Source organism: Hypanus sabinus, chromosome 9 (genome assembly GCF_030144855.1).
Source record: "Hypanus sabinus isolate sHypSab1 chromosome 9, sHypSab1.hap1, whole genome shotgun sequence".
In the NCBI taxonomy this organism is placed as follows: domain Eukaryota; kingdom Metazoa; phylum Chordata; class Chondrichthyes; order Myliobatiformes; family Dasyatidae; genus Hypanus; species Hypanus sabinus.
The window spans coordinates 25,643,326-25,665,940 of NC_082714.1; the positions used below are offsets into that span (position 1 = coordinate 25,643,326).

Genomic DNA, 22,615 nt, shown 5'->3' on the forward strand with positions numbered 1-22,615 from the left:
ACCAGGTAAGAAATGTTAAAGGGAAATAAACTACACTGGATTAACAGAGTTGCTCAATTCCATACAGACAAATCTCCACATTTTGTTTGAAAGCAATTACGTTGAAAAGAAAATATTACCATAAACTTCAATTAAGAGGATTGGACTTTGGTATTAATTCTGAGGGAGAATTTCAACTCTCTCTACCCATCAGGAAAGAGCAGATATAATGGTATGGCTTCACTGCCAGCTCTGTTCGTGCAAATTTTAATCCTAACTGGTGGATGCCAAAGTTTATTATTTGAGTACATATATGGAACCACATACAACCCTGAGATTCTTTTTCTGCAGGCATACTGAGCAAATCTATAGAACACTAACTGTATACAGGATCTGTAGGTTGTAAACATCAGGAACTGTAAACTGTAAACAAACTGTGCAAATGGAAGGAAGGCAGGAAGGAAGGAAGGAAGGAAGGAAGGAAGGAAGGAAGGAAGGAAGGAAGGAAGAAAGGAAGAAAGAAAGAAAGAAAGAAAGAAAGAAAGAAAGAAAGAAAGAAAGAAAGAAAGAAAGAAAGAAAGAAAGAAAGAAAGAAAGAAAGAAAGAAAGAAAGAAAGAAAGAAAGAAAGAAAGAAAGAAAGAAAGAAAGAACATGAAATAACAAGATAAAAGAGTCCTTAAATGAGTATAGGTATTTCCTTATGTTCACGAGCTGATGGTTGCAGGGTAGTAACTGTTCTTGAACCTGGTGTTGTAAGTCCTGATGCACCTGTACCTTCTACCCGATGGCAACAGTGAGAAAAGAGCATGGCCTGGGTAGAGAGGATCTTTGCTGATGGATGCTGCTTTTCTATGGTGATGTTTCATGTAGGTGTGCTCAATGGCTGGGAGGGTTTTATCTGTGATGTACTGGGCTGAATCCACTACCTTTTGTAAATTTTCTGCTCGAAGGTATGGGTGTCCCCATACCAGGCTGTAATGCAGCCAGTCAGCACACTTCCCACCACTCATCTATAGAAGTTTGCCAAGGCTTTTGATGACATGCTGACACCTGAGGAAGTAGAGGCGCTGTCGTGCTTTCTTTGCAACTGTATTTAAATGATGTGTCCAGGTCCTCTGAATAGTGACACCCAGGAATTTAAGGTTACAGTCCCTCTCCACCTTTGCTCCTCCAACAATTACTGGGTCATGGACTTCTGGTTTCCCTATCCTTAAGCCTACTATCAGCCCCTTAGTCTTACTGAGCTTGTGTGAGAGGTTATTACACCACTCAGCCAAATTTTCAATCTCCCTCCAGTATACTGATCCATCACCACCTTGGATACAGCCCACAACAGTGGTATCAACAGCAAATTTGTATATGGTGTTGGAACTGTACTTAGCTGCACAATCATTGGTATACAGCAAGTAGCGCATGGGGTCTAAGCACACGTCCCTCTGTGCTCCTGTACTGATGGAGATTGTGGAGGAGATGTTTTTGCCAATCTAAATTGATCGGGGTCTACAAGTGAGGAAATCCAGGATCCAATTGCACAAGGTTGGAGTATTGAGACCTAGATCTTGGAGTTTACCGATCAGCTTAGAGGGGATGATGATGTTAAATGCCAAGTTGTAATCAATAAAGAGCATCCTGATGTATACTTCTTTGCTGTCCAGATATTCCAGAGTTGTGTGAAGAGCCAACAAGATAGCATCTTCCAGTTGTCCCCCTTCCCTCTCCACTCTCTCTTTTTACCCCACCAAGCCCTGACTGGCCAGCTTTCCAAAGTGGTGACAGCATTCTTTTGGGATGGGCCAAGCTGCAGATAAAGACTTCAGCAAGGGACAAAGGCAACTCTCTAATACCTCAGCAGATCTTGGTCGATTGTCTACATTTAATATTAAAAAACTACTTTCTCATAATTAAACTCTTGGCACTTCAGATTAGTGTACCAATGAATACGTGCATTTAGCCACATAAAAACCACAGCAAATAGTCTCTTAATTTATCAGAATTTCATTTTCCTTTTTAAAAATTAAATGGCTTACCTTCCACATTATCAAGTATATTTACTGAAATTTATTCTAAAAATTAATAGGGTGTTATAAATAGCTTCAAAATGTTAAGCTGCTCAGTTTATGATACAATAACTTTCATTTTAGCAGGTATGTTAGTCACTTATTTCAAAACTGCAGGCAGCTCATTTGAATAAAATTTTACCTAGAATGTGGTTTTCTCTTTGATGAGAAATGCTCCACTTCTCAACTGGTATCGCCGTTGGTTTCCCGAATGCAAGGTAATTCTGCCAGTGTTTGAAATGTGCAATTGTAGGCAAACATTTGACTTATCTTGAACTAAGCACACATTGTGACAGTGGATATAAATCATTATCATTAGTAATTGGAAGCAGTGCATGGAAAAATAAATTTGCTTAAATGTTAGTGGTAAGAAAACCTTTATTCAAAGTGCACCCATTAATCTTTTTGCTTCCCCTTGTGATTTACCTGTACTTCAAAGTGCATTAGCAATAACTACTTCAGACTATATCGCTAGACTTTGTTCTACCTCTTCAAAGTTCTATTTTAAACCAAACTTGATTATTAAGAGGTAATTCATTCTGTGGGGTTTCTTGTTTCATGGATATCTGTGGGGAGTATGAACTTCAGGTTTTATACTCTGATATTAAATGAACCTTGAACAATGCTTTACTTAAAGTCACCATTATATAAATAATATTCTAACTGATAGCATATTGAAGTGACTACACTGCATGAAATCAACTCCTGGCATCATTCCTTATACTTCAACAATTAATAGCATTGGCTTTATAAGTAGCACACAACACCAATAACCAAAAGACTTCTCATTGTAGTAAATAAAAATTTTCAATAGATACCAAACAATGACAAAAGCAACAGCAAGATAACTCATGAATTTAGTCACAAAATGTCAAACCTGGTGGCATTATTTTGTCCCTTCAATAATATCTACTGTCACTTTCTTTGCAATCATCCATTCTAGCTGGTAATTTATGGCTTCTTTGGTATTTGATCTTGTATAGGTTAAGTCAGTTTCCTCAGCTTATCATAATGCAACATGGAACAAATAAACATTCCAATGTAAATGAAGCTCATAAAGAAAATCTATTAATGGAGTCATTTCTGCTCAAATTATTCAATTCAACATAGAATCCAGAACTTTAATCCGACTTGACCTCCAATCTTTAGTAAGCTAGCTGTAGGATACTTTCTGAATCATGGACCACCTGAAAGCCCTGAACAGTACCACCAAAGAGCCTCACAAAAGATTCTGAAGGGCAGCTGGAAAAACAGACTCACTAACACCAGTGCACGGGAGGAGGCCAACATGAACAGCATCTCCACCACGATAAAGCGACACCAACTCCAACGTCACTTGGATGCTTAACTCATGTCTCCCCAAACAGGTGCTTCATTCCCAGCTGAACAAAGGTCATCGAGCCCCTGGGGGGCAAAGGAAATGCTTCAAAAATAACATAAAAATTAGCCTGAAGAAATTCAACATTCCATCTGAAAACTGGGAAGACATTGCACTCAAGAGATACACCCGGAGGGAATCTGTTCAAGAAGGACTTGTGCTACATGAGAACTCCACTGTGCCACAGAGAATAAGCGGCAGCTACAGAAGGAGAGACTAAATAACTAACCACTCCAGAATATGTGGATCCAGATTGGCTTCCAGAACCACCTGAAGACCAACTAATAAACAACCCCTTAGAACAACATCTTACAGGATAAGTGATTGTACTACAACAGCTACTACTACCACTTTATATTTAAGTCTACTGGAGCATCTGGTCAGTGAACTGTATGTTTTCCAGTGATTTTGCATCTCAAGATCAGTTTCTATGATGATCTTTACCCTCTCCATAGAAAGTAAATGTCTGAGGTCCTTCTTGAAAATAAGCAGGGAAGATATCACAATACATACAATTCAAAATGATTTAAGTTGATTACCGTACTGTATACATCTTCTAAAAACGGGATTAAAGGGAATACTTGAACAGGGCCACTCAGATTTTTTCTTGCCTTTTGAAGCATTTGCAGAGTTCATTTTTATATATAACTTCTACAGGTACCTTCAAAATACCAACCACTCAATATCCTCGATCAGTAACAGTATTGAAAAAATGGCACTTCCTAAGGATGAAATTCATAAATCTCAACAAAACAAACTCAACGGTTTGCATTTAATCATAGTCATGCATATTTATTGAAGTTTGCTTTCCATGTCCCCAAGGGAAAAAGAAACCTCCTCACAGAATACTTTCATAGATTCCTGACACAACTGTTGGTTAATCCTGAACTGAGATTCCTGAAATATGTTACACTACTGTTAGGAATGCTGCATTCTTTTTCCTCCTGAAGCACATGTTGGTCCACTTAGCATTTGTTTCAATGAGAAATGTCCATAGTGAAAACAGCTGTAATGATTGATTTTTCCTCAATGCATTTCTTATGACAAGTGAAATTTCAGCAGCAGCACTTAACATGAATTGAATGCTACATTCTACCCATTGTTTTATATCATATCCAGCCTTCCTGATGTGCAAATGCTAACATAGCAGTCAATAGTTTCAACAACTTCCCGAACATTTAATCACCAGATGATTTTCTAGAAAACACTGGCATGCTCACTGTTAGCTTTTTCTACATCTCTTTCACAGATACTAAGCTTTTTTCACCAAGATTGCAATCAATTGAATGGGCAAATTCAAGGATTTTTTGGATGAGGAATGCAAAATATATTGTAAAAAGGTAGTCAGGTTTTAATGGAAGTAGGTAATAGTAAGTAATTATAATGTAAGTCAGATGGATTAGTGGAATGGCACTGCTGCAGTGGGCTGTAGCAAGAGTACTGCAGATTGATAGCACACAGAGCAGAACAGAAAGGCTTACTGCTATGATAATAATGGAATTTTCAAACATAATGGATGAGGAAACTTGAAGAATTAGGGAGCAGGAGTAAGAGAACAAATGTAGGAAAGAAAGATTATTGTGATTTGATGTTTTGAGATAGGCAATTCTGAATATGTAATACTGGAAGCTATGTTCTTCAAGATGAACTGTGGATGTGTCTTGTTGATGGATTGCTTAAAAAAGCTCTGAAACAGAAACATATTTAGTATAAAAGCTGAAGATGAATTCAAGGGAAAATGCATTTACCGTTGTATAGTAAATCATATTATTCATATTTACAGTGTAAACTTTCAGAGAAATTGTCACCACCAAGGTATGTTTAGGCAAGGTCCAAAATAGACCTTGGTGATAGTTGTAAAAGGGAATGTTCCAATGAAATTTAAGTAAACAGTTTTGTTTTAAAAAGTGTAAGCCTCAAAATGAAGAAACTAATAAAAATAAGCAATTGTTTTCAGAAGACAGTTACTATTTAAGTATAATTTTAAAAGCAATATTGTCAAATTTACAGGTAATTGTTGAATAATTTTATTTGCTTTCTGTATTAATTTTAAGGCTAATATTTGTGAATGCATGCTCATATTAGAAAAAAAACTACATATTGTTTTGGCTATTATTAAAGTATATCAAGTTGTGGTGCTCAACCCATGCCTTCATGCACTTGTAACTGTGACTTGAGCACTGAGTGCCAATAATAGCTCAGAATAACAGATACTTACATGAGAGTGTTATGTTGCGATCTGACATCTATATGCTATATCCTGATGCTATTGGTTTACCATCCCCACACTGTAAAACAGTAAAGTCAATGTTACCTCACTAAAAATCTTACAAAAAGGATTAAGGTGTGAAGATTATTAAACTGTGCCTGGGTTATATATTATTTATGTGTAGAAACAGTTTCACTTATGTGCTCTTTACCAGGCTCGAAGTAGGGTCTCTGTCAATTGATAAGGCTCTTTCTGATGCTTTAAACAATTTGCCTATCTCAAGCTGTAGCTCTTTCACAGTCTATGACTTCATATGTCTACAATGGCAAATATAAACTGGCTTAAGGAATCAAATTTGGAAATTATACTGAAAAAAAAAGAAAATCAGGATTGTACTTTACATAAATTGCTGTTCTTAAAATGGGTTTTCAATTCATATTCATTATTTATTATTAACAAAATCTCTCTTCATACTACAAAGACTGGGAAGAGGGGAAGAGAGCCTAGCATCTCCCATTAAGAAAATTAATCTGACTTAATGCTCTTTCTGTTTGAGTCACAGGCATCCAGCAAAACAAAAAGAGATAACATCATTTTTGTAAATTGGTACAGAAGTTGTTCTTTCTCCAGATGTATATAGGTAGGGAGTGTACTAGCAGGTGTATGAGTGAACACCAAGCTGATGTAGTTCTGGAGAAAGAGAAATCACATTTGGAACACATGGCAAAAAAATAGCAAGAGGCAAATCTTCTGACAGTACCATCAAAATAAATAATCAATACAGATCGTAAATATTTCAAACTATGCTACTGTTGGGTATCTTAATTTATTTTGATGGTTCTTTAAAGCAATATTGAATCCAAAGTTACCAACAATGAAAGGTGCGTGAGAATGTGCCATTTTTTCCAGATCATTTCCCAAGAAATAACACTGAAGCATTATGTTCCTCCACATAAATCAACTGTCTATGGAAAGGTTCTTTGATAGTTCAAATAAAGGGCAGCCATCCAGTATGCTGGGATCTTCAGAAAAATGAACAGGTCATAAGTCGCCACTCTGTGGCTCCGGATTCCGTGTCTCTCTTTGGTGAGTCCTGCTCAATCTAGAAAACTTCGAGGCGACTTTTGACTTTGTCTTATTTGCAGGTTCTCCAGTTGGCTGTAAATCACTGTGGAGATAAAAAAAGAATTTTGTCAATTAGAGATACAGCATGGAACAGGGCCAACCAGCCCTTCAAGCCATACCGCTCAGCAACCCACCAGTTTAAGCCTAGCCTAATCACAGGACAATTTGCAATGGCCAATATGTCTTTAGACTGTGGGAAGAAATCAGAGCACCTGGAGGAAACACATGCACACACGGGAAGAACGACAAAACTGCTTACAGAGGACATCAGAATTGAACTCCAAACTCAAGACACCCCAAGCTGTAATAGCATCGTGCTAACTGCTACACTGCTATAGCTTCCCACCACCCCCACCAAATTCTTGTTTAAAGGAATTGTTATCAAATTTGAATTCAGATCACTATTATTTTGATGGTACTGCCAATATTACTAAAAAATTAAAGGAGCTATTAATTTAAAAGATCAAAGATTCCTGGAGTCTTGGCTACAAACTACAAGATATACATATAGAACAAGTACACATTCACTTGACATGTTGCTCTGACGTGGAGTCTGAAATATAAGTGGTTTAAGGCAGTGTATATCAGTAGAATTTCATTTGTGAGAAATGGTGTGAAACTAGCTTAAGGGACTGATATTGCATTATTTTCGATCAGATGTTGTAGGACTCAAAATGATGAGAAAGAGCATTTCTAAACCTTAAGAACTTCAACTGAAAATATGCAGCACATGCCCAGGACATCTGTATTAACCATAATATCAATCCAAACTAATCCAATCTGCTAGCACGTAGATCATATCCCTCCATTCTCTGACTGTTCCTATGTCTATTTAATTATCTTTTAAACATTGCTAACGTGCTTCCAGCACTTCCCCCGGCAGCACATTCTAGCACCAAACAATCTGTGCAAAAAAGAACTTGCTGTGGAAATTTCCTTTAACTTCTCCCTTTACCCTCTTAAAACCAGCAGTAAAGTCAGTGCGAGATAAAAATCGGGCCTTTAAACTCAATTCTACAGGAGACTGACTGAGACACGTGAGGATGTGGGTGGGATAGATCGAGATTCATTTATCACTTGTACATCGAAACATTCAGTGAAATGTGTCATTTGCATTAACAACCAACATAACCTAAGCTTATGCCAGCAAGTGCCGCCACACATTCTGGTGCCAACATAACATGCCCGCCACGTTCAGTAGAACAACACAAGCAGCAATAGCAAAATAAGCTCTGTTCTTCCCTCCCACCCATCCACTCACACAGAGTCCTCCAAGCTCAGGACAGGCCATATCCAGACATCAGTCCTCTGACTTCCCCATGGGCTCAGACTCAGACATCAGGCCTTGATTTTTAGACTAACATTGGACAGGAAGAAAGGAACTGCGGCCCCTAAATGTCTCCCCTTCTCCTGGCACCCCAAGGAAACCAGAAAGTGTCTATATTTGTTTTGGAGCTGGGTGCTCATCCCTTTATTTCATTGCCAAATATTTTAACCAATATTTATTACCTTGAAATGATCCCCTTGTCTATCTTCCAAAGTTTAGCTGGCATATCCAAACTCAAAATGTCCCACTCATCCACTCCTGGTCTTTTTGAGCTACTTAAACAAAAAATCCCCCTAATATCTTCATTCTGAAAACTAGTACTTGTTTCCAAATCTGTAAACCCCCAGGATTTCTGCATTCTTCCAATTATAGCTAATGAAGTACTTTTAAAGTGTAGTCAATGTTGCAATTTAAACAAAAGAAGCTCCCACAATCTTCTATTTGACAATGAAGTGATAATCTTTTTCACTAATTTTGATTGAAGGCCTGAACACTGGAGAAGACACTGTTTTGAAAATAATCCATGGGATATTTTATATTAATTTAACACAGCAGATGAATCCTTGGTTTGGATAATTATCCAAAAGAAATCATCTCTGACAATAAAAATGAGAAATTCTGTAGGTGTTGAAAATCTAAATCAACACACACAAAATCCCAGGGAAACTCAGCAGGTCAGGCAATATCTATGGAAATGAAAACAGTCAATGTTTCAGGCTGAGACCCTTCTTCAGGACTGGAAACTAGAATGTCACTAGAATATAAAGGTGGGTGGAGGGGAAGGAGGATAGGTAGGTGATAGCTGACAATGTAGCAATCTCTCTGAATTCCTCCAGATTATCAACCTGCTTTTTGTGATTAATTGACTAAGGTGGAATTGAAGCAACATTTCTGATTTTGAGAATCAACCAAAGTCATGGATTATTCTTATACTTCACAAGCGTGCTCTCTTTCCAAACTGGAGGCTCAGGTTTTCCCAAGCATAAAATGCACACTGCTTCTTTTAAAAATCTGCTCATTATGAGGCGGGGGTTGTGAGGGAAACAAAGAAGAGATCTATGCATCTGCTGTACTTTAATTCTTTCAAACATTCATTTAGCAACATTATCAATTCCAACATTTTAGCAATGGATGTTTGTATGGATAAATACTAAATTTCTGATATGATGTGAGCATACTTTTATTAATAAACTAGACATTTGGACCCAGTGGAACCCAGACTTCATTTAACATGCTCAGTGCGGTGGACATTAGGACCTGGTGGTGCAGCTCTGAATCCGCGGTGTTTCTGTTCACAAAAATAATCATGATCAAGATCATGATCATGATCGGAAAGAGGTGAAACGTCATTGGTCATTGGAAAAGTGTTAGTCTACAGTCGGTCAACAATCGGAACAATTTTAATGGAGCATGTGAAAGGCCATGCCCCGATGAAAGCTACAATTATTACTAAGCAATGCAGTGGTTTAATTATTGAAATACATATGTTTGTTTAGTGTTTTATATGCTGTTACGTATCCCGTAACTGGATAACTTACCAGCAAAGATAGAGAGGTCTGTTGAAGTCTGTTGTCACTATTTTCAAACGTTTTATTCGTAAAGGGACACAAAAGTAGGGTTAATACATACATTCAGATAGGTCACATTGTCAACACTCAATCTAAAGCGTGGGTATATTAATAATCATCATTCTTAAATGAGCTCTGCTGATGTCTAGGGGTTAATAGATTGTCCGTTGGAAATATAAAAGTCACTCTGAAAGTCTGCCGGCCTCAGCCCGTTGGAAATCGCTGGGTTTTTTCGTGGGGCGCCAGAGAGAGAGTTTGGGGGGAGAAGAGAAAGAACTTGCTGAGTCTCGATGAATCTTCCGTGAAAATCGGGGGAGCGTTGGTTTCCTCTCCGCGATGTTAGTTAAAAGCGGTTTCCTGTGATTCCAGCCACAAATTCCAATCCCGGAATCTAACGCACGTGGCTTCCTTCAGAATGGCTTCTCGCTGCTGCGGGACACTCTCGTGTCTTCTTGGTGCGTCTGAGGGGCTGTCCCCCTGAGACTCTCCTTTATACTTCCTCACGGGGTCGCAGGTGTCAATCAGGTTGGGATGATGCAATCTCTCTCTCAACCTGTCCACCTTGCCCAAAGGCTTTTCACGTGGTCTCCATGAGACAATAGTCGCTGTTGTCTTTATTCTGTATCCCTGGTGGTACCTGCAATTTGGCACGTCTCTCTCTCTCTCTCCGACTGGGTCTACTGACCCCCCCCCCCCAACGGGTGCTCTTGCGATTCTCCGGAAGGAGGGGGCTGCTCCCGCTCCTTCGGCCCCTCAGAGCTGTGGTACCTTCATAACACCTCCCCCCTTAAAAAGCCGTTTTACCAGCGGTTAAGACGGAGTGGTCCACAGTCTTACAGGAGTTTTGGATCTAACACAATACACAAGTTTTTCTTTTCACAAAATACTACCATTATACATTCAAGTCAGTATCTAAATAGTTAACGATTACAGTGTCCCTTTCTTTCAGATCTTAACATTGCGAACCGTACATCAGACTTCAATTCAATAACCACCTATTTAATTTTCTTTTCTACACAACGAAACTAAGGAGGTGTGACTAAGGTGCATTTACAAAAGTTTACGCGAATACTAATCATTTCAGTCGTTTAACGTAACCGGCAGGTCTCCAAAAGGGCTGTCTTTATTATTCACAGGCTTTGGCGCAAACCTGTTCAACCTGCTTGGCTGTCTAACAATGGCATCCCCATTAACCGTCGCCTCTTTTTCGGCGAGTCCCCCCGTGGGGAACTTGAGTAGTTTTTCGTGGTGAACTCCCGCCCGCCCCGCTCATCGGGGTTATTTTAGCAACACCATGCCCCAGACTTAGACCATTTCCACCCAACTCTTTGATTTCACCCAGGTGGCTGGCCCTTTTATCAGTCCCCTTCGGGCTATTGGTGTTTGATTCGAACTCTTCGCTTGAGTAGCCTGTCAAAGGCAGCCTTTTTACACCCCATCTTGGCATAACAATAGAGTGGAGGGCCCCGCTATTCCCCGACTTGCTCTGTGAGCGATCTGCCAGGTTTAAGATTTCTTCCTTCGATCTGGAAACTACAGGCTTTTCGTTTCCTTCGCCAACAATCCTCACCCCCCCATTCTTAAATTCTGCATTTACTTTGAACACTCCTTCGAGTACAGACGCCGGGGAGCTCACACTTTCCCCGGTTACCAAGGTTAACCCTTTTCCCACTGAACCGAGTCCATCTGACCCACAAGGACAGCCGCCCCGTTCCACTGGGTCAGATACCTCAGACTTCTTCTGAGCTCCATTACTAGATTCAGCCCCTCGGGCATCCCCATCTCGGACACTCTCAAACGGGACATTGGCCTCTTCCAGGCTTTCAACACCCGTACCTTTTTCAAATTCTAACCTCCCCCGATCCTCCCAGTTACTCTCTGGGAGGCTCCCACCCGGGGAAGGCGCAACCCTGCGAGCTGAAGCAACCTCCTCGGCCTTTTCAGCAGACTCCTTCGAGGCAAGGGTATCCTTTCCATCTAGGACTGCCCTCCTCTCATTATCGGGAACACTTTTAGAACTCTCAAGTTCTTCAAACAATTCTGCCAAACCAGACAGATCATCCATGTCCAACTCTGGACCTTTTAACAGCTTTATCTGTTTCTCATCTTTATTTCCTACCTTTAGGACCTTTCTCTTCGCTAAAGGCAGATCTATCTCCTCTCCCTTACCCCCTTTCACTTTACTACTCTTCGTCTTACCACCCTCTGAACCCTCGTGGCACAAGGTCGGAAAAGACGTCTCGGCCAAATCAAAACTGGCCAGATTTAAACTTCTCTCGTTCACAGCTCTCTCTCTCGACAGGCTGCGAGTAACCGCGCCGGCGAGATGGTCCTTGGGCGCTAGGGACGGGGCCACCACACTCTCCAGTCAGCAGGTCGGCAGCATGGCTGACCAAACCTTACCCCCTGCTAAGTCGTTTCCCAGCAGGATGTCCACGTCATCTCTCGGGAATTCTGAGGGCACCCCTATTTCAACTGATCCATACACCAGCTCACAATCCAGAATGACCTTATATAAGGGCACCATTTCTATCCGTTTATTTATTCCTTCCACCTTTACCATGCCCGTTTCCCGACCAAATTCTAGTACCTTACGGCTAACCAGGGATAATTCAGAGCCCGTATCCCTCCAGATTTGTACGGAAACTGGGGTGTCTCCCTCCATCACAGACACGGTTCCGTGTGACAGACAACTCCCAGAGCCCTCTCGTACTCTGTCTACCCTCGGCTCTCTGGTCGATTTGCTGAGTACCACGGCACACCCGATAGGGATGGTGGTTTTCCCTCTTCCTATCTCCTTCCTCGGAGCAAAGCATCGAGATGCAATGTGCCCCTCCTTTCCACAATTAAAACAGGTCCAACCCGGAGCCCTCTGGCCGTCTTGCCTTTCCCCCTCAACCTTACCGCTAGCTCCCGGTGGGACCTCTGCCTCACTCGACAGACTTTCTCGATCGTTCCCACGGTCTCTCTGGGGACCTTTAGTCGAGGGAGTCTTTGTCTTGTGGGTTAGGGTATATTCGTCCGCCAACCTGGCAAATTCTGAAACGGACTTATCCGGCTTCTCATTCAAATACACCCGGATCTCCTCCGGAACACAACTTTTAAATTCCTCAATCAAAAACAACTCCCTGAGACGCCCATAATTCTCGCCCACTCTTTCCACGGTGCACCAACGGTCCAAGAGCACCCCCTTCTCATGGGCTAGCTCGGTATACGATTGATTCCACCCTTTTCTTAAATTTCTAAACCTTTGTCTATAGGCCTCAGGTACCAATTCATACGTCCGGAGAATGGCCTTTTTTACCTCATCATAATTCTCCGCTCCTCCCTCCTCCAGGGACAATGCCGCATATGCTCGTTGGGCTTTCCCCTTTAACACACTTTGTAACAACGCCACCCACTGCTCTTTTGGCCACTTCTGATTTACTGCCACCTTTTCAAAAAGCAAGAAATAGCTATCGACATCTGTCTCCTCGAACGGGGGCATCAATCTCAACTCCCTACTAACATTAAACCGCTCTGCTTGGTCTAACCCTTGATCTCTTCGTTCGTTCTTCATCTTCTCAATTTCCCGGTCATGTTGCCTCTGTTTCTCTTTCTCAGCCCGTTCCTTCTCTTTCTCAACCCGTTCCCTCTCTTTCTCGGCCCGTTCCCTCTCTTTCTCTTCTGCTTCTAGCTTCCTTAGGTAAATTTCATGTTGCCTTTGCCTTTCTCTCTCTCTCTCAGCCACTTCCAGCTCTTTTAGCTTAATTTCACTTTCCAACTTCAATTTCTCCACCTCTAACTGAACCGTCCCACTTGATGGTATCTCTTCAGGGATATCTCCCAATACCTCAGCTCCAAACACCTTCTTCCCAATGTAATACTGGGTTATGGCCCTTCGTACCTCCCGCTTTTTCATGGACGACCTCACTTCTGTGAGGTTCAACCCCTTCGCCAAATTTAACAAGTCTGATTTGGTGGCCGCCTGTAGCGCCCCCACCGTCGGGTTTTTCATAAATTTACCCACGTCCATCTTTGCTGGTTTCCCGTCTGGCTACCCGCGTAACCAGATTCAAGTTTTTGATTTACAAGCCCGATTCACTGGCCTCCCAATTTGGTGTCAAATCGCGGACGAGCCACCCAATTGTTACGTATCCCGTAACTGGATAGCTTACCAGCAAAGATAGAGAGGTCTGTTGAAGTCTGTTGTCACTATTTTCAAACGTTTTATTCGTAAAGGGACACAAAAGTAGGGTTAATACATACATTCAGATAGGTCACATTGTCAACACTCAATCTAAAGCGTGGGTATATTAATAATCATCATTCTTAAATGAGCTCTGCTGATGTCTAGGGGTTAATAGATTGTCCGTTGGAAATATAAAAGTCACTCTGAAAGTCTGCCGGCCTCAGCCCGTTGGAAATCGCTGGGTTTTTTCGTGGGGCGCCAGAGAGAGAGTTTAGGGGGAGAAGAGAAAGAACTTGCCGAGTCTCGATGAATCTTCCGTGAAAATCAGGGGAGCGTTGGTTTTCTCTCCCCGATGTTAGTTAAAAGCGGTTTCCTGTGATTCCAGCCACAAATTCCAATCCCGGAATCTAACGCACGTGGCTTCCTTCAGAATGGCTTCTCGCTGCTGCGGGACACTCTCGTGTCTTCTTGGTGCGTCTGAGGGGCTGTCCCCCTGAGACTCTCCTTTATACTTCCTCACGGGGTTGCAGGTGTCAATCAGGTTGGGTTGATGCAATCTCTCTCTCAACCAGTCCACCTTGCCCGAAGGCTTTTCACGTGGTCTCCATGAGACAATAGTCGCTGTTGTCTTTATTCTGTATCCCTGGTGGTACCTGCAATTTGGCACGTATCTCTCTCTCTCTCCGACTGGGTCTACTGACCCCCCCCCCCCCTCAACGGGTGCTCTTGCGATTCTCCGGAAGGAGGGGGCTGCTCCCGCTCCTTCGGCCCCTCAGAGTTGTGGTACCTTCATAACAATGCATAGAAAGTAAAATATGTACTATATACTAAGAAAAATGTTTGACTAACTGACGCTAAATAATACCGGATGTACCTATTCTGACTTCAAATCCGACTTAAAGACGGATTCAGAAATGGAACTCAGTCATAACCCAGGGACTGCTTGTACTGCTTGTCAGTTCTAGATTACTTATGATACCTAATACAATGTAAATGCTATGTAAATAGTTGTTATACTGTAATGTTTAGGGAATAATGACAAGAAAAAATAGTCTGTACATGTTCAAACAATGAGTGCTGGAGAGAGAACTTCCGGGTTTTCCCGATCCGCGGTTGGTTGAATCCACGGATAAGGAGAGCCGACTGTATTTATATTCTGGATGATAGCAGTTTTATTGGCCAGAATAACAGGTAACAAAGAGGTAGATTTTAAGGAACATTATTATAGGAAAGGGGTGGAGAGGATATGGGTTGGAGGTCTGGATATTATATTCCAGAGCTTAGAACCCAAGTGATGCATTGATTAAAATGCAGAAAAGGGAATAAGAGAATTGAAAGGAAAAAAATTGAATGTAGGGTAGAAACTGTGTTTCTGACTTACTTTTATCATGCTCAATAATAGCGGTAAATCATGATAATATTACTGAATTTTAAAATGCTATGATATGGAATTCACATTAGATATATCACTCAGGAAACATGATGTTGAATGTAAATAGTTTGGTCAATACTTTTACATATAATAATTTTTTTGCCATTTTGCTGATAAGCAACAAGTCTGTATCAACAAAACATGCACAAAGACATGCTTGGAAAAGAATGACAATTAGAGTCATAAAACTCACTTGTTCAGCAAAGGGAATAGGCTTTGGACCCATCATAGACAAATCAACATAACAGACAAGTATGCATGCAAGCTAAATAAATATATCTCATATCACAGACCATTTAATGCACTGAGCCTTGAAGGATGCTTCAAGCTTGCACCTCATCATTATGTTGTTTTCCATTTTTTATCCATCACAGTAACATGTTTTATGTAAATTCATTGAGCCTTTGAAGTAGAGGATTTAGGATCATGACTGGTTCTTGAATTTGCAATGCTAATAAATTGGCAATCTGTGTTGATTAGTTCACTTGGCATCAACAGAAAACAATGAACTACAAGACCTAATGAGTAAATTTTAATTCCAGTTTATTCCTTCCAATGATAACTAGCAACAATGCTCTTACATACAGTTTCTCAGTAAATTTAGCAAAGCTAAAATTCATTTCATATGATACCATATGTAAAATTACCAACTGACTTACTGTAAAATAAACATATTACTTCCCTCGTATGGAATATAAATTTAATGCTGCACCTATTGGTGGCTTTAAATAGATTCACAGTTCTACAATCTCACATTGCTTGTCTCTGTTAGTGAGAACACATTCCTGTTTTTATGAAAGTATATGAAAGGCTAACTCTATTGTAATTAGATTATGAAGGTGATTTTTAAAAACTCAGGTCAGTTAATTGAAATGATAAAAAATGTCAAGTCAAGTTTATTGTCATTTAACTATATACATATATATATATATATAATGTATATAACCATATAATGTATATAGAAATAAGACGTTTCTCTGAACCAGGGTGTAAAGCACAGTAGTACACATAACGCACAAAACACACGGTAACTTACAAAGGTACAGATAAAACTTACAGATGAATCATACATAAATAACAAACTAAAATGCGTAAATTAACTACTGTAAGGTACGGAACAGATTAACCAGTGACACTTCAAATGTGATGTAGCGGGGAGTTCAGAAGCCAAATGGCCTGATGGAAGGAACTGTTCGTATCCTGACCTTTGTTGTTTTAATGCATTGGAGTCTCCTGTCTGATGCAAAACTCTTTCACAGTTTCTTTAACAATTAAAAATGCTGCTGTATGTGGCTGTGTACTTTCATTTTCAAACAGAGTTCCTATGGTGAACTAACAAGTTGTCAGGCTTACACACATTCATACCCTTCTGCCCTTTGAACCAAAAACAAATAGAGCTCAGTCCCAGGCCAGTTTACATTAACCTGTAGGAACACCGAACAAGTACAAGTGCATTGATATTTTCATTACTTCAGCAGTCTAAAAGATTTCTTTTCCTGTTTCAACTCATCCCAGCTAACAGCAGTTTATGCTTAGAAATATCTCAAGACACTTCACATGGGTGTCTATCAAAACCACCTAAGGAGGTATTGGTCGAAGAGATAGGTTTTAATGGAAATCTTGAGGAAAGAGGTTTTCTAAGATCATGAAATACAGTCAGCCCTCTTTATCCGCAGAGGATTGGTTCCGGGACCCCTTGTGGATAACAAAATTTGCGGATGCTCAAGTCCCTTATTCAACCTGTCTCAATGCGGTGGACCTTAGGACCCAGCAGAACCCCAGACCTTATTTAACCTGTCTCAGTGCGGTGGATATTAGGACCCGGTGCCAGAGCTCTGAATCCGCAGTGTTTCTGTCCACGAAAATAATCACGATCACGATTGAAAATAAAGTGGAAATAATAAAGTGATTGGAAAGAGGTGAAACGCCATCGGTCATTGGAAAAGCGTGAGGCTACATTGGTCAACGATTGGAACAATTTTGAAGGATAAAGTGAGAAAGGCCCCAATGAAAGCTACAATTATTATTAAGCAACGCAGTGTTTTAATTATTGGGTTTTGGGGTTTTGATCCCCCACATCAACGGTGGAGAGCGCACTAGGGAGCGATCTGTCCTGAGTGTCAAGAACTTCCGTTCCCGAGCCGGGCACTGAAACACACATTCTTAAGTGTTTTATATGCATAGAAAGGAAAAATATATACTATATACTAAGACAAATGTTTGATTAACTGACGCTAAATAATACCGGGTGTACCTGTTCCGACTTACTTAGTAAGAGAACTTCCGATGTTTTTTAACTTGATGCACGATAACCCACGCATATTCTCCCGTATACTTTAAATCATCTCTAGATTATAATACCTAATACAATGTAAATGCTATGTAAAATGGTTGTTATACTGCATTGCTTAGGGAATAATGACAAGAAAAAGAAGTCTGTACATGCTCAAACAAGTGCTGGAAGAGCACTTCCGGGTTTTCACAATTCGCGGTTGGTTGAATTCACACATGTGGAATCCGCGGATAAGGAGGGCCGACTGTATGTACTCGGGAGGAAAATAAGATTCACTACTCAAATTGTCCCAAATTTAATTCTTTCATATTCTTTCCAAGTACCATTGCCTGAAAGTAATGGTGAGCAAATGGCCTGCTATAACCTTCTGTGTAGGACATTTGCTGCCCAGATTTATAACTAAAGTCAAAACACACAGTTCGCTGGATAGATACAGAGGATGAAAAAGCTGGTGCTTGTTTTGGATATAGTCCTTACAGGCAGCCACAAGACACAGAAGAACCCCAAAACAAACCCCATATATATGAAAAAATAACACCCAAAGTGCAGAGAATAAACAATGCCCATAAGAAAATAAATTAAAATAACCCATAAAAAACATAACTCAATGAAGGAAATCAGGTTTTGTTAATTGATGAGTATCTTCCATTTTTGTCCACTGTACAGGATCAGAAAAAGCTGCAGAAAGTTGTAAATCCAGCCAGCTCCATCATGAGCACTCGCCTTCCCAACATCAAGAACACCTTCAAAAGGCGATCCTCCAAAAAGGCAACATCCCATCATTAAGGACCTAATCACCCAGTCACCCAGGTCTTGCCTTCTTCATATTGCTACCATCAAGGAGGTACAGAAGCCTGAAGACACACATTCGATATTTCAGGAACAGTTTCTTCCCCTCTGCTAACAGATTTCTGAGTGGACAATGAACCCCCATGTACACTACCTCAGTACTTTTTCCCTTCTCCTTCTGCACTATATATATACACCCACCCACCCCCACTTCTTATGTACTTTATAGATCTTATTATGTATTCTGCCACAAAACAACAAAATTTCACGACATATGTCAGTGATATTAAAGCTGATTCCTGATTCTGATCATTTTTACGGTGCTCTTGGGACAAGAATTGATACCAGAAAGGCCACATTTGTTACCAATTGCTCGTTGCACTGATAAAGAGCAAGTGAAAGTGCTTGAGCCACTTCTATCCTTCTGTTGGCAATGATTTTGCTTTCAGAAAGATAAGTCATTAACATTTTTTGTTGCGGGTGAGAGCATATCCATAAATTAAACTTCTTTCTGAAAGAAAAGAATTGACTATTTTCAAACTTATTTCAAAGAAGGTAATAGAGAAATAGATTTTTCATTGTTATCTTTATTTTCTGTTCTACAATGTTATCAATTCATTCTTCCTTTAGGTACTGAGAAAGGTTTGTACTTCACAAAGTTAATGAGGAATCAAAGTACCCAAGAGTGAACCTGGATCTGTGCATTGAAGCCAGCAAGATAATTGTATGTAGCTGATGAACTAATAATTAAAGAGAGCCCTCAAAGTTTGAGAGAAGCACAATAAGTTTGTAGTAAAGACTCACACGGTATATATGTGTAACACGCTGTAAGGTAATGGCCTCTCTGTAATGTTTCACTGCTAATGTAATGGTTTCTCTGTAGCAGCAATGTTTGCCATCTTCAGAAGTTTTCTGATGACTCTGCCATAGTTGAATGCATCAGCAAGGGAGATGAGGCTGAGTACAGGGCGACAGTGGGAAACTTTGTCACATGGTGTGAGCAGAATCATCTGCAGCTTAATGTGAAAAAGACTAAGGAGCTGGTGGTGGACCTGAGGAGGGCTAGGGCACCGGTGACCCCTGTTTCCATCCAAGGGGTCAGTGTGGATACGGTGGAGGATTACAAATACCTGGGGATACGAATGGATAATAAACTGGACTGGTCAAAATACACTGAGGCTGTCTACAAGAAGGGTCAGAGCCGTCTCTATTTCCTGAGGAGACTGAGGTCCTTTAACATCTGCCAGACGACGCTGAGGATGTTCTACGAGGCTGTGGTGGCCAGTGCTATCATGTTTGCTGTTGTGTGCTAGGGCAGCAGGCTGAGGGTAGCAGACATCAACAGAATCAATAAACTTATTTGTAAGGCCAGTGATGTTGTGGGGTTGGAACTGGACTCCCTGATGGTGGTGCCTGAAAAGAGGACGCTGTCCAAGTTGCATGCCATCTTGGACAATGACTGCCATCCACTCCATAATGTACTGGTTAGGCACAGGAGTACATTTAGCCAGAGACTCATTCCACCAAGATGTAACGCTGAGCATCATAGGAAGTCATTCCTGCCTGTGGTCATCAAACTTTACAACTCCACCCTAGGTGTGCCAGACACCCTGAACCAATAGGCTGGTCCTGGACTTATTTCCACTTGGCATGATTAACTTATTATTTATTTATGGTTTTATATTGCTATATTTCTTCACTATTCTTGGTTGGTGCAGCTGTAACAAAACCCAATTTCCGTCGGGATCATTAAAGTCTGCCTGTGTTATGACTAGAGATAACGGGCTTTAGAATGTGGGGCCATCCAGTGAGAGGGATATTGTTCTTTCTTGTGGGTCTGGAAGAGAGATTTAAGTGGTCTTTTGTCGGTGAGAGAAGAAGGAAGACGCGTGTGGAGAGAGCTGGTAGACCACCGGATGGAGTGGACTGGGAGCGAGGGTCTGAAGGTCGGTGACACTCGGAGGAGGTCAATGGTTGATGAATGGCTGTGTCAGTGAGCTCCAATGTGCACTTTTGACCTTTTTCCTTAAAATGGGCCTTTTTTCTACCCTATATTCAGATGAAGATTTATAAAGTTCAATCAGTTAATTGCATACAGGGTACTGCCTGATATTTCGGGGTACTGATTTGTAACCGGGCAACACATCACGCAGCATCCACACAAATGAGATTTCTCAGTTTGGCGGGGCCAGAAGCTGTCTTCCTCTAGACGAACACGTGCTGGCCGAGCCTGAGGGTTACATATGTTTAAAATAGAAATGACATATGGAGTACAAAAGAGAACGTAAATACATAATAAAATTTACGGCTTCTGCTAACAGTTCCAACAATCTATCTCCTTTCCAAGAAGTAGTACATATTTTGTAACAGCATGGAATCTACTGTAAGTGTAAATGATTTCAAGGATTAAAATGGAACAAAGATAAAATAAGACAAAACATATACATTGGAAGATATCAAATAGTAATTTATACAGTGCCTATACAATGTATTCACCCCCCTTGAAATTTTTCATTTTTTTACTGTTTTATAACATTGAATCACAATGGATTTAATTTGGGTTTTTTTTTACACTGATCAACAGAAAGACTCTTTTGTGTCAAAGTGAAATCAGATCTCTACGAAGTGATCTAATTTAATTACAAATATAAAACATAAAATAATTGATTGCATCAGTATTCAATCAAGTCAATATTTAGTAGATGCACCTTTGGCAGCAATTACAGACTTGACTGTGTGGATAGGCCTCTATCGGCTTTGCACATCTAGATACTGCAATTTTTCACCATTCCTCATTATAAAAATGCTCTAGCTGTCAGATTGCATGGGGATCATGAGTGAACAGCCCTTTTCAAGTCCAGCCACAAATTCTGAATTGGCCTCCTACCACCCAGCTAATTGGGAATCTAGTTTGCCAAAGTTCCTTAGATCCCTTGTGCCTTAACTTTCTGCACCAGCCTACCATGTTGGACCTTGTCATAAACCCTACTAAAAACCTATTATCTTCTTTCTTTTCAAAAGGGAGAAAGGAAGAAGCCAATCCCATATATATATATAAACTCAAACTCATCCTTTCAACCAGTCCCTCTACTATTAAGTTTATATTCTTCCCACCCTTTAGTTGAAGAGTTTTGAATTACCATTGTATTTCCTGGTGACATATAAAAGTCTTAAGCACATATATATAGCTAGGATGCCTTAGACCTTTGCACAGTACTATATAGTATGTCTTTCCAGTTACCAGAATCAGAATCAGGTTTATTATCACTGGCAGGTGTCATGAAATTTGTTAACTTAGTAGCAGCAGTTAAATGCAATTCATAACATAGAAGAAAAAGAGTAAAAATAATAAGAAAGTCAATTACAGTATATATATATATATATTGAATAGATTAAAAAAAATGCAAATAGCACTTAATATTATTGTGTTACAACAAAGCTAACTACTCTTATTTCTGTTCCCCAACTTCTTTCCTATTTTGACCAATATATAGTACTGTGCAAAAGTCTTAGGCTATATATATATGTACCTAAGGCATTTGCACAGAATTGTACAGTTAAGCTTTTACTCACAACTATAAACAGTCTCTCTGCTTTGAGTATTAGAAACCCTTATTAATTTTAAAGATGCCAATCACCCCTCAGCCGTTTCTCCCTCAAGTCTCTTCATCCATCCTGATGTGGATATGTTCATATATCTAATGATCCCTTTCCAAATCCTCTCTATACCCTCTTCAGTGTCTCTACATCATTTTTATAAATATGGTGACCAGAACTGTATATAGTACCCCGTTCAAGGTTTAACACAGCCTCCATAGTTTTCATTTATATCCCTATATATCCCTATATATTAATAGTCCAGAATCTTTTTTTGAAATATTTCTGTATTTGCTTTATTAAGAATTGAATCTGTTTCCACCATTCTACATCCACCCAGGGAGAGAACACAGGCGTGGCAGGTGCACTGTAATCTATGCTGGGTTGGGGGCTGACCCATGCAGGCCAGCTCTCCCGTCGGTGCCGCTCTCCAGTGTTCACTCCCTGGAAGACGAGCTGGATTGCCTTCGTCTGTGCCTGACCTGCCGTGAGCTAGTTCTTGCAGAAATGTGGTTCCAGGACAAAATCCCATGTACCACCAATCTTCAGTCCATACCACTCAGGGATCTGTACTTATATTTTTATTATGACAGTATGTGCTGCATCGCAACTACATGTGCTGTGTGTGACTGTTTTTCACCTTGGCTCTGGAGGAACAATGTTTCATTTAGCTGTATACATGTGTATGG

General features: G+C 40.4%; 1 protein-coding gene across 3 annotated transcripts in view; it reads right to left on the reverse strand.

Moving 5' to 3' along the window:
* Positions 1–1,959: 1,959 nt before the first annotated feature.
* Positions 1,960–22,615, reverse strand: part of snx29 (sorting nexin 29) — a 572,982-nt gene continuing 552,326 nt past the window's right edge. For 2 of the 3 annotated variants that reach the window (XM_059979337.1, XM_059979336.1), the window contains one exon: positions 1,960–6,792. In XM_059979337.1, the coding sequence (XP_059835320.1) occupies positions 6,666–6,792 (127 nt within the window). In that variant the 3' untranslated portion in view covers positions 1,960–6,665. The remainder of the gene's footprint in view (positions 6,793–22,615) is intronic. The other variant, XM_059979338.1, reaches the window with a different exon arrangement.